The 12,112-nt window shown below is 50.5% G+C and overlaps 1 protein-coding gene across 2 annotated transcripts in view; it reads left to right on the forward strand.

Moving 5' to 3' along the window:
- Positions 1–12,112, forward strand: part of LOC144107763 (uncharacterized) — an 80,215-nt gene that overhangs the window by 36,730 nt on the left and 31,373 nt on the right. Inside the window, exon 2 of one of the 2 annotated variants that reach the window (XM_077640929.1) lies at positions 4,319–4,625. In XM_077640929.1, coding sequence (XP_077497055.1) covers positions 4,319–4,625 — 307 coding nt within the window. The remainder of the gene's footprint in view (positions 1–4,318; positions 4,626–12,112) is intronic. The other variant, XM_077640930.1, reaches the window with a different exon arrangement.

Raw genomic sequence — 12,112 nt, forward strand, 5'->3', positions numbered from 1 at the left:
GGAGCAGGAGCAACAGCGACAAGGGAACAGCGCCAGCCCAGAAGAGGCGCGACAAAGCCTGCCGCTGCGGCGACAGTCAATGGAGCGCGTCCGGAGAAGGAACGCCGCCGCGTGCCTTCGAGGAGAGAGGCACGCCGCCATTCCTGGCGGGAAGCCACGCGCGACGACCAAGACGACGTCCGAGAAGGAGGCGAACAACAGCGACCGACCGACAAACGAACGCCGCTTTCCTCAGACGTGGTCGCTGGGGCGCGCTCAATCGGTTCCGCTGAGCGGAAAAACAGCGCGTTCGCTTCGCCATTACGGGGCACCGAAAAAGGCCTCCAAAGACCTGAGCGCCTTCCTCAGTATACCGCTGGAGAGTGCGGCGGCGCCGACCTTATACGAGAGCCATGGCGCTTATAGGAGCTTCGCGCGGGGGTGGCCCGATTCGGGCCAAAGCCGCCGTAACGTGGCGTGAAAGAGGAAAGCGATTGAAGGATTATCTTCGAGGAAAGGATTGTATCCCCCCCTATCCTGGCCCAGTTGTTGCTGTACGCGATGTAGACACGTATCCCGCCTCTACACTTTGTAGCCCCTTGCTCTCTATTTGACGCACGCACAAACGCAAACACTGCGATTGTATTGTCTTTCCTTATTCGTGACCTCTGCTCCGATTTGGTGTGTGGGGGGGGAGGAGCGGGGGCTGGCGTCTCTAAAGTACGGCTTCTCAGTATAACCCGCGACTGAGTTCCTACGACGCCTCGCCTCAGGCGGGTGGTCCCGTTCGAGAGCGAATTAAAGCAAACACCGTACAACAGTTATTCCTAGAGGGCGCGTCGAAACCTACGCGTAGGAGGCACTTCAACGTCCTATTCCTTACCCAGGATATTTATTCAGCGCTATTTCACGCTATCTAAGCCGCGCGAGCGCGTATCCCTGCTTTCTTAAGACCGTACACTCAATTGTTGAGCGTATAGGACTCCGCCCGTGCAACGCCCCTAGTGTGAATAACGCGAACCGTGCGAAGAAGAAGAGTAATAGACGACGTGTCACGCTGTTTTCCTATTCACGCGCCGTGCCAGCCTTCCGACTACTGCCGCGACCCGTGCTGCTGCAGGCGCCAGAGGTGGCCCCAGTCGTAATTGAGCGAAAGGCGTGCGAGGAAGGGAGCAAGACAGTCCTACGTTTACTGTGCGAGTCGCTAGGCGGCGCCTCAGTAGACGGGTCGCCATTGTCGTTCCGCTCGGATCAGCCGGTGATGACAGTGGCGACACCTCCCGGAAGTGTTTCTGAGTCCACGGTCACGAAGCTGGAGGGACAGGCACACACTTCTTCCTCGAATGAATGCCACGCAGAGGAATGACATCGCCAGGGGCTGCGCGAGTGCTGAACTGCATTCATTGCGCCTCTGGGGACTCTGGGGACACTGCAGCGCAGAATCAATGCTCCGGGGCATCTAGTGCTTGATGTTGGGAGAAGCCTCGACCGAATGGATGTGTGATGCAGAATACTCTTTATGTAACCCGAGTAATTATTACGAGGAAAACCAATGTCACGAAAAACATGTTCAAAACAGGAACGAAATAGGCGTGGCAAGAATTCAGAATCGGAAGTAAATTTGCCTTCTACGAATTCAGAGGTTATTGAAGACAAGAGACGCCTTTGAAGGAACTTCTCGTTAGGTACCTTGCCTTTATTTTTTAGCCAACAGTTTTCCTTGTGCTGTTTCGAACTGTAGGTCCATTCGACACGTGCTACCATCCTCCGTGCCCCCTCTTGCACGGGTTGGCTTATAGGACGCAGGCGTATCATTTTGTCTCCTTTGAGCACCGTCTGAAAACGGATCCCTTTTTCAGTTTTTCAGTTTCGGCTCTTGCAAGCTGCGTTCACGACGCCGCGTCAGCGCGTTGGCGAGCGTCGGACTATGGGCAGCCGCAGGTTCGATCCCGAAGCCCGGGCAACCACCCTTCGATGAAGCGAAAAAGACGAAAACACCCATGCGATGAGATTTCGGAGGACTTGGTGCAAAACCAAAACAGAACCAACCACAAATTCCGACAAACATGGCAGTTTGGGCTGGCCGGTTTGTCAAGACCGAAGCCCACAAGCGCACCAAGGGATGAGGGCGCAAGACAGGCAGACACATGCGACACACAAGGGCTCCGGGTGGTCGAAATTAGTTCACAACCCTGACTGCGGCCATGCCTCATTGTCATAGTCCACGGTGTAACATTAGAGCATAGAAACCCAGAAATTAATAAACGCAACCGTCCCAGCCCATGCACCCTATACACCACGTTGTTTCCGGTGAATGGATATGGCTACGAATGCTTCCGTTCGACCGCACCGAACGATCCGAACACACGGCTACCGGCGTTGCCATCTACGAACATCTTATACGAATAGCTTGCAAGTAGCGAAGCGCTCCCCACGAACTCACTTTCCTACCTCAAGCGTGTTGTGGTGACGGAATGCAGTTTGCCCCCGAAGGCGCAGTCGTCACTTCGGTATATACGTCTCTCCTGGCACCTCACGGTCGCTCGTAACGAAGTCCCTGGCCGCACAGCTTCCGCGTGGCGGATGCCGACGGCGTGCCGCGAGTCATCAATCTCATTCGTGGCGAAGGCGAGTCGTTGCTTTTCTTTTCGAAGCAAGAGAACTCGGTTAGCGGGCCCTCCCTGTCAGTAGTCAGCCCCTACCATCCTACTAGGCGTGTGTGTGGGCAACGTGTTGAGCAGGAATGTCAGCTCAGCTGTCCAACGGGTCCTGTACTCCTGGTTTTCCTATGGCCTCAAGGCTTCGTGGTGTGCTTGGTTTCATATTCGGCGAAACGGCGTCTTGGCAGTTGATCGATCATGCTACTTACTACAGTCGGCTACAACTCAAGGACGAAGCGGCTTTTCCCCATCAATTCCCCCCCCCCCCCTTCCAGCCAATGGCATCGGCCGATTCTCATGAACCTGGTAGCATGAGAATACAGGGACAGGCGTGACAATTTAGGGAGGGAACTATCCCCGGCTATGGAGGGAGGGGACTATCCCATTTCATCTGCCACTCCCTGCATGTCACGCTAGCGGGCTCATGAGAATCGGTCGACGCCATTTGCTGGAAGGGGGTCCGTTGACGGGGAATAGCCGATTAGTTCCTGAGTTGTATCCGACTATAGAACGCTTCGGTGTGCTTGCCTAGCCGGTCGTGTAGACTGCGTCTGTCGCTTTTTAACGCGATAGCGATAAGAGTATCGTTCAGCGGAGAAACCGCCGTAGTTGTTGGCGTTGGCGTGTCAAGAAAATCGGGATTGGTCGCGGATGTCGTGACATCACAGGCACATGACCTCGCGCGGGTAGTTCAAATACCCCACAATGATCACACAACACAGCAGTGATGACGTCACTACACAATTACTTATTGACCTACAGGGTCGTGACGTCATTAAGCCACCTTTATGTAGTGCATCTGAAAAAAGAAGAGCAATTGCGGTGAAAAGAAAAATCGTCGACCCTGGACTCGAACCGCTACCCTTCGAACAGTGAGGAACGTTCGTTCGAGTGGGCAAAGGGAGGCCTTGTGCGTGTAGTAGTAAATAAAAAAATAATAAAAATCAAAGTCAAATAAAGGACAGTGTAGGTGTCTGCGAAGTGTATGCAAAGCGGGCCCAAGGCCACTGAAGGGGCCCATTATCGTTCTCGCGTCGTACCGTTAAGGCTGAGCTTAGGTGCCCTCCGAACTTTTTATTTTGTGTATTATCTAGAATGTTGGTTGGTTTGCGGGCAGTAACTTCACAGACGAAGAAGTACCCGGACTATGACCCGTGTGAGAGACGCCATTTAGATAGTGCACTGCACATGTAGGCCAGGGACGGGGCACGGAAGTGACATTCTTGTCAGTAGCAGGAGGGAGAATGCTCAAAGACACAAAAATAACTCATTCATGCCGGGAGCACTGAAATTCGAATATGTTTGAGCACTTTAAGCACACTGATTCCATAAACGTTGTAGAATTGTTCTGTCGAGGACATCACGCTACCTGTTAAAATCACGTGCTCTAAAAAGACTGCTACTTCCCGGTTAGTATGCCGCATATTGGGTTCGTCGCAGACCCGCAGCCTATCAAGAGGCGTTACCATAATGGCTGCCACCCCGGTTAGAAAGGGTGTGGAGAGGGTGTGCATGAAAATTAGGCCGCTGTTTTCACCCGAATATATTTGATAAATGCTTCCGACCAATAGTGCCATCGGCATCGTCATTAGTTACGGTGCAAAACAGGGTTGCAACAAGATGACAAGTCCAATTTCTTTGCCCCGCCTGTGCACACCTCTTTGTGTCCTTGTGTGCAGGAGCAGTTGCAGCAGCAGCGGCAGTAGTAGCGGTAAGAGAAGCAGCGGTACCAATGCTGGAACAGGAAGCGGAACTGGCGGCCAAGCACGTGTGCAGCCGCTACGAGATGCGGCTACGATGCGACGAAGGACACCTGGTGGCTATCCACGACGCGCTCTACTCCAGCGAACCGCCCCCTGACGCGCCGCCGGCCCGGCCCGGCTGCGGAACGGCCGATACCACCGAAGCCGGAGAGGCCATAGCCACGACAACAGCCGCTGCTGTGACTCCGTGCCAGCAGGACCTTCGCCTGGCACTCAACAGCAGGCGAGTGGCGGCCCATATGACCGATAGGATAATTATAATTTCAGATATCGAGGCAGGCAGCGCGAACATACGGGACAGAAAGGAGGCGACACATACATACATCGATAGCCGACGGTAAGAAAGCCGAATTTTTCTTGCAGGAATAATGCGATTCAGTGTTGCCTGGTACTGAGCTCTGAAGTGACGGCCCTAAAGGACTGTTTGCCTTAAGGCTTTTAGTTCTAAGCATTAAGAGCTCACGAAACCATTTCCTACACGGGTGATGCTTGTTCATCTTTTTTCCAGAGCTGTTTGGTGTGGATGTTAGCCATGTCCAGCTTTCTCTGACACAAATTTCGAAAATTGAAAAATTGTAAGATACTCATGAAAATATTGAAGGTAATTGTCCATTCTTCTGATATGTATCAAGATCTTTCTTTTAGAACGTTTCCATCGACCACATCGAACAGTTGCGACTCCCACAGAAAAACAATAGGAAACGCTTTTCACGCTAGGAAAAACGTTAATAGCAAAAAAGAAATGCAACACTGCCATCGAGTGATCTGCTGATATATCGATTGTAATAGTGAAATCTTACGTTACATGAAAAAGAAATGGCGTTCATAAACTATTTCCTGCTCAGGAATGCTTTTCCCCAGAATGGTTGGGTATGTTGTCCAGCAAGGCGTTGCCTTGAGAGATATGGCAGCCACTGCTCTACTGCAGACACTGGCGGGACGGCACAGCAAAAAGGCATTCATTGTCAGTTAAAAACAGGGAATATTCCCTGATGAGCTCATCGCGGTTCATCGGATACATAGAAGATGTGGATAACGTGGTCTTTCAACTGCACAGGATTTCCACAGATTCTGAAATACAGCGATTTCCGTCGTTTTGTACTGCAAGCCGCGGAACCTGATATGCCAATGCGAGAAGTTCCGATGGAGATCGCTTTGGTTGAACCTCTAGCCCCGGTCCTGGCGTTAGAAAGCAAAAATAAGTTATGCGAGCCATATGGAGGTGAAACTCTTGACGTCTGAAACAACGATTTTTCAAAGTATTTAAGTGTGTCTCTAAACTAGCAGTCCTGAAAAGTGGCATATTATATTACAAATGTCAATAGCTACTGTGGCTTCGTGAATGCAGCGATGCCACTTGCGATTGTCTCTGAGAGATGAAGCGCGATGGAACGCTGATACCGCAAAACGCACTGCTTTTGGGTAAAGAGGTATACGAATATCAGCCAACGGGGGATATAACTGTCCCATTCATAGGTCTTGCGAAAAGAAAATTATAAGACCATTTGTGCTAGTTGATTCTGGAGTAAAAAGGCTAGTAACAACACCTAGCTGGTACTGGTTTCAGTGGCGCACCATGAATAAGTCTACACTGACCAAATGATCGTAACTAGTCGCATAGAAGTAAGCAAAATCTTCATTCATTCATTCATTCATTCATTCATTCATTCATTCATTCATTCATTCATTCATTCATTCATTATAGCTGTGTGTAACAAAATTATGAATCATCAAGAAACGATTTCGATTATTCAAGTACATGTAGTCCATTCTGCCTGTTCATAACGTTAGTTGACGAGACTTTCAGTATATTTCAGAAAAAAAAAATAGAAGGTTCCTCACTTTCAAACTACGGTGTCAAGAAAAGCGACGCACTTCCCACCGAAGCAGTGTCCCCGGCGACGACTTCCGGTTTCTCGTGCTTCTTCCGGTGATGGTCGCTTCAGGGCCTTTCCTTTCTCTTCGGCAGCATTTCCGTAGTGTCAGATTACGCACGGCGGGGGGGGGGGGGGGGGGGGGACGGAGAAGAGGGGGGTGGTTTAGGAGGGGTGCGTGTCATCTTCCGAGCCGTAAACCATCCAGGAGCCTCCGTGTCTTCTTTTTTTTTTTTTGCAATGTGAGGTGGCGTGCAGCGCAGGGACCGTATACTATACACACTTCCGCGCCTTCCCGGAATACCTTCAGCGACTACGGAGGCACGTGGTAATCTTCCTTGCATTTTTTTTTATACACAACTCGCGAGCGGAAAGCTGGCCGAAACGGCGCGTTTCGTGAGTCCGACAGACGTGACGCGACACGCATAGCGTAGCGGGGACACATTCGCGGCGAATATAACGTACGACACGACACATTTATTACGCGCCGGGCGACAAAGAAAGGGAAGGGGTAGGTGGGTGGGTTGGTCGTTGCTGGGGGTGAATGATGGAGGACCACCTGCGAGGTGCTGCGCCCCCGGTGCTACAGTGCGAGACGAGGTGCCGTCACGACGACAAGCAGCGGGAACAGCACTTTGAACCCCCGCGTATCTCCACCGCGCGCCCTGGCGTCAAAAGCGCTTCGCGGCCATCTTTGATGGCAGGCTGCCTCCGCCGTTGACGCTTCTCCTGCTGAGGCGTCGTGTCGTCCCGCGAGCCATTCCTCTTCCTTGGCGGGCTTCGCGAAGCCACGCCCTCTCCGAGGCGCTTTTTGGCGGGGCCCGCACCGTGGGTATAAATGCAGATCCGGCGGGCCGCTGCGCCTGTCCCGACCGCGCCGCCAGGTGCGGCGGGGTCCACGTCCGTGACATTCGGATTGCGCCAGTCCTTTGTTTGCTACGCTCGCGTATATGGGGATATATATTATACGGGCTGTTCCGGGCACGGTGTCGTCTACAGCCCTTTCGCTGTGGCTTTCTCTTCGAGACACAGGGGCGCCATCTCTTATCAAACTTCAAAATCATTCCCGTCGCATTCTTGTCCTGTGCACATGCTTCTCTCTTCGTAGTTCTCCTGCTGTAAAGTTACGCCACTCACCTGAATGTGCCCCTAGGCACAATTCGGCGCAGTCGCCAGTATGTTTTATTCGTAGCCGTATCGTTGCCAGGGACGGCAGAGATTTCAGGTGATAGGTGGGGTTATAAAAGTCACTGGCATAAGCGGCGGGCCGGTGGCGGAAAACAGGGCTAACTGCAAATCGCTTTAATGGTACTTTCTCCTGGAGTGGACGCATACAGGGCTGATGAAGCAATTTACATTGTCGGCACGTCCACCACAAAGCCACGTAACACTCTAAAAAGGACAGGTCGCAATTTCATGCACAACGCCGGTGCTATTTTATTGTTGAGCCAAAATTTGCACAAACCACTCCTGAGCCTTTACTGGTATATCGCCTCTGCACTCGGGAGCGATTCGTGACGTCACAATACTAACGACTGTTGTTTAATGGCCGGTCCGTTAACGTGGCCAGCCAGGAGGCATGGCGCGAATGAGCGTGATTCTCGGAGATCGAGCAGTCCTGGCGGAAGCGGTAGATCGGAATGCCATCGTCGCGTACCTAACGATCAAAAGGCACGTTCAGTGAGATTACAGTGACGTTGTGGAGAGGTTGCGCTGCTACGAGCTCGGCCAACCGTAGATACGTGTAGACGCAGTTGTGCAAGCAAAGCCAAATGGATACGGAAAATGGAATCGATGGAACATTGTAACAACCACTCCATCACTTGCACTGATCCTCCAACTGCGATATCTCTATGGAGACCCTCCAACGTGAGCCGTGTCACGGAACAGGCATGATTGAAGCGGCCTTTGTCCCTATTGGTTGTGGTTCCGCTGGTGATGATGATGACAATGATGAAGATGACGAAAGGGCGTAGCTGTCGCCATTGAATTCTGCAGTCGAAAGCCCCAGCGTAGACTTGCTGGCCATTGAGAATGTGATGACGGTGACAGTGAGGGCAGCTTAGCTAAAGAACACTACGGCCGTTGAGTCTGGTTTGGTCGACGTGGGTTCAGATACCAACTTCCCTGGTGTTTCACAGAGCGTTTGATGTCCTGGGTCCAAACAGGACCCGTATCAGATATTACGGGGCGCAGAACACTGTAGCACCAGGTCAGGGGAGAGCGTGTACCCAGAGGAATACCCGTTGATACCAGATGGCACTTGAGATTGAGCTCGCATGCTAGGCGGATGAGAGAGAGAGAGACGTTTTAATGATTAGAGGAGAGGTGTTCCTGGTAGTTAACCTGGCATGCTACTCCAGACGAGGGTGAAGGAAGATGGCGAACCAGAGGGGAAAAAGAAACAGGAGAAAAGGGTGCAAGGTGAAATGAAGCATACGCAGCCAACTCTGTGGTCCCACCATTCAGTTTCCCTTCCAGGCGGGTTGAAGGGCTGAGGGGTGGGCGCTTTCGAGAATGCGCCTTGAAGAGTGTCTTGTGATCTACGTAGCCCACTTCCCAACCATATAGAAGTGAGGATGTCGCGGCCCTGCAGCACATGCCATATCCAGCAGTGTGACCCAGGCGGGCTTCCAGTGAGGGCTATGGTGGGGGAGCAAAATGCAGGCCAAGCAATGCGTTTCTGCGCAGTAGGGCAAGGCCCAGAGTCTGGGAAATTCTTTTAGCAACTGCTTTGTTTTCTAGGTAGAACAACTCTCCGGTGCCGGCTTAGAAAGTTGAAATCGGTAAAGAGGACCATGCTTGGAGTGCACATCTTCAATAATATAGCGTATGTGGTCTCTAATAACAGATTAAAGCGCGGAATTCAGCAACGGGCGATCAATACTTAAAAACGAGTCTTGTTTCAAAAACAGCAATTATTTCAAAGTGCATACTACTCCAGGATATAAACAAACTATACCCAAAGACACAGAAACGCAGACGGACAGCAGGGCGACCGCTCACTTCCAGCAAATTTTATTTTCCTCATGCAGCGCGTTTATACATAAGAACGTGACATGTCATCACATGTGGGAAACAAGTCATGTTTTTGACGTATAAATGTGCTGATTGAGAAAATAAAATTTGTTGGAAGTTAGCGCTCGTGCTGTTGGTATGCGTTTCTGTGTTCTTTGTCGTCTGCTGGGCTAGTTTCTTTATCAACCGGGCGCCAACAAGTAACGCTCCTTATATATGTTTGTATGTTTTTCCCGCCGCTCCTCATTTCACATTTTGTTCAAACCATTTGCTTACCGTAATAAACTCTGCGTTTAAGTTTGCCGCCATCTCATTGCACGGAGCAGCAAATTTGATTATTTGATTGGTCTATGGTTTATGGGGTTTAACGTCCAGAAGCGACTCAGGCTATGAGGGACGCCGTAGTGAAGGGCTCCGGAAATTTCGACCACCTGGGGTTCTTTAACGTGCACTGACATCGCACAGTACACGGGCCTCTAGAATTTCGCCTCCATCGAAATTCGACCGCTGCGGCCGGGATCGAACCCGCGTCTTTCGGGCCAGCAGCCTAGCGCCATAAGCACTGTGCAACCGCCGCGGCTCCACATTCTTTCAATCCTCTTTATGCTGAACATAAATCTTCCAGTTCATGTTTACGACACAAAGCAAAGTTAACAAGAATCTAGGAAGGGAGCCCAAGCCCGCTAGTCAATGTTTCCACAAGAGGACTATAGTCTTCGTCTGCGATTAGGTTTGTCGACCTATAGCTGCCTGTATTGAACTACTCGCAAACGCATTCTCGATAATCGAAAACCATCAATCGCTGCCAGCAAGTCCACATTTGCTATAACCCTTCTCTTGCTCGAACGTTCTCTTCGTCTGCCTTGGACGCTTCTCCCTGCCGCGTATTTTACCGGAGCCTGAAATTAAAAAAAAAGAACATCTATATATTCGCGACTGGGATGAGGAAACGCTTCCAACAGTTGAGGCGTTCCGGGCATAGTTGCCGTGTAATCGAAGCGTTCGCCGCCACCGGCCAAAGCCGTCGACGTATCATATATATATACGGGCGGAGGTGTGGCGCTCACGCGCTTTTAAAGGCGGGCTCGGGTGGAACGAACTCCTAAATCACCGTTGTGTATGGATCACCTGTGACGGAGCACACGCAACGGCACAAAGCAGTGCCGCTCAACAGAACCCCCTCTCCCTCTATCTTTCCCTTTTCTCCTCGCACTACACCCCCTCTCCTAACTGGTTACGCCCGTTGAGAGAAGCCGTTCGGCGGTGGCGTCATTTGACGCTCACTGTGCACATTGCCAGAGGCGCCGACCATTCCTTTAGTTTTCTTTTTCTTGTATAAGCTCACCCCTTTCGAGCCGCAGGCTATGTATGCGCTTCCCTTGGCGGATAGGCCATTTATCACAATTCTTTCCTACTTCCCAGTCGCGCTTATTAGAGGGTTAACCAACTGCTAATGACAAGAACGCGTGCTTGGCCGGGAATTCCTTATGCAGGCGAAAAGATTTATTGAGACTGCTTGCGCACTGCGCTCTAGCCTGTAAAGACCGCCGGTGAAACGAAATGGCTAGGTACGACGAAAATGGTTTGCAATTCGTTTCGGTGCTCTATAACGGGCAAAGCTGTCGAGGCGGGCGACCGTTTCCGCAACATTCGCCACTGAAAAAAAAAACGCCTAAGACTTGAATTTGCTTGCACTTGGCATCTGAAGAAATAAGTTATATTCGGGCGCACCCTTCACTGAAGGAGGGCAGTGTGGAACTGCTGTCTAGTAATAAGTAAGTTACACGTGGTAGGATATGAAGAGGTAATGTTTAAGTCGCGTATCTTCTAAGTTCGAGGCTGAAAACAATAATCAGCCTAGCAAAACCTGAATAGCGTTGCACTGCTCCTAATTTTCTAATACGTAAGAACTTCTACGAACTAGCGTTTGTTGTTGCCATCTATGCCGCGTATGTGCACCACTATACCGAAATCATAAAACATTCGGTACAAACGAGCACTTCTTCATAACTTGCTAAACTAAAAGAAGCTTCTTTCCGAATACCGCAGCGATATCTGTACGGGTATACGCCGTGAATAGTGCACTTAAACACGAAAGGAGTAAAAACAGAGTAAGCTGTCCTCTAGCGGCCTCGATTTAAGGGTATAGGGTATGCTGACCAAGCCATAGGCACATTTCCGTCACTAAAAATACGGAATATTTACGGTTGCCAACGGAAACAAATTCCCTCTCCAAAAAAAAAAAAAATGCGAAGTTGTAGCAGTACGATGGTCTTAACCAAAGTTTAAGTCTATCTATTTTCTGAAATCTACTGTGCCGCGTTAAAAAATCCTCCTCCCATCGCTACCTCCATGAAGTTACTATGCTTTGCAGTGGGAATATACCTCCGTTGCCAAGGGTAAGCATACCGTATATTTAATGATCGAAATCTACTCCGGGACTAGGGCAGAATTTCTGGTCCCCAAAAGGGTGTGTGGTAGAGGAACGCTTACTTCTTCTTTTGCACCCGTATAGGCGTATTCGTGTTAAGAGTGTGCGAACGTCGGTGGCGGCCTAGCCCGTCGTAGCACAAAACTCTGTCGTTCACCTCCAGCCAAAATTTAATGTCGAAATATAAAATATATAATCAGCCAGCGATGGTGACACCTTTTTTCGATGTATTAATTGTCTTCTCCATCTTATAATATGTCCGTCTTCTGTGAGAGTGGCCTCTTCGTGATTAGAACGCGGTATCACATCGATACGGGTCAACTTGATTCGTGCTCAGTGGTCCTTCAACTACAGTTGAACCTCGTTATAACGAAACGGTTAATAACG

Source organism: Amblyomma americanum, chromosome 10 (genome assembly GCF_052857255.1).
Source record: "Amblyomma americanum isolate KBUSLIRL-KWMA chromosome 10, ASM5285725v1, whole genome shotgun sequence".
Lineage (NCBI taxonomy): Eukaryota > Metazoa > Arthropoda > Arachnida > Ixodida > Ixodidae > Amblyomma > Amblyomma americanum.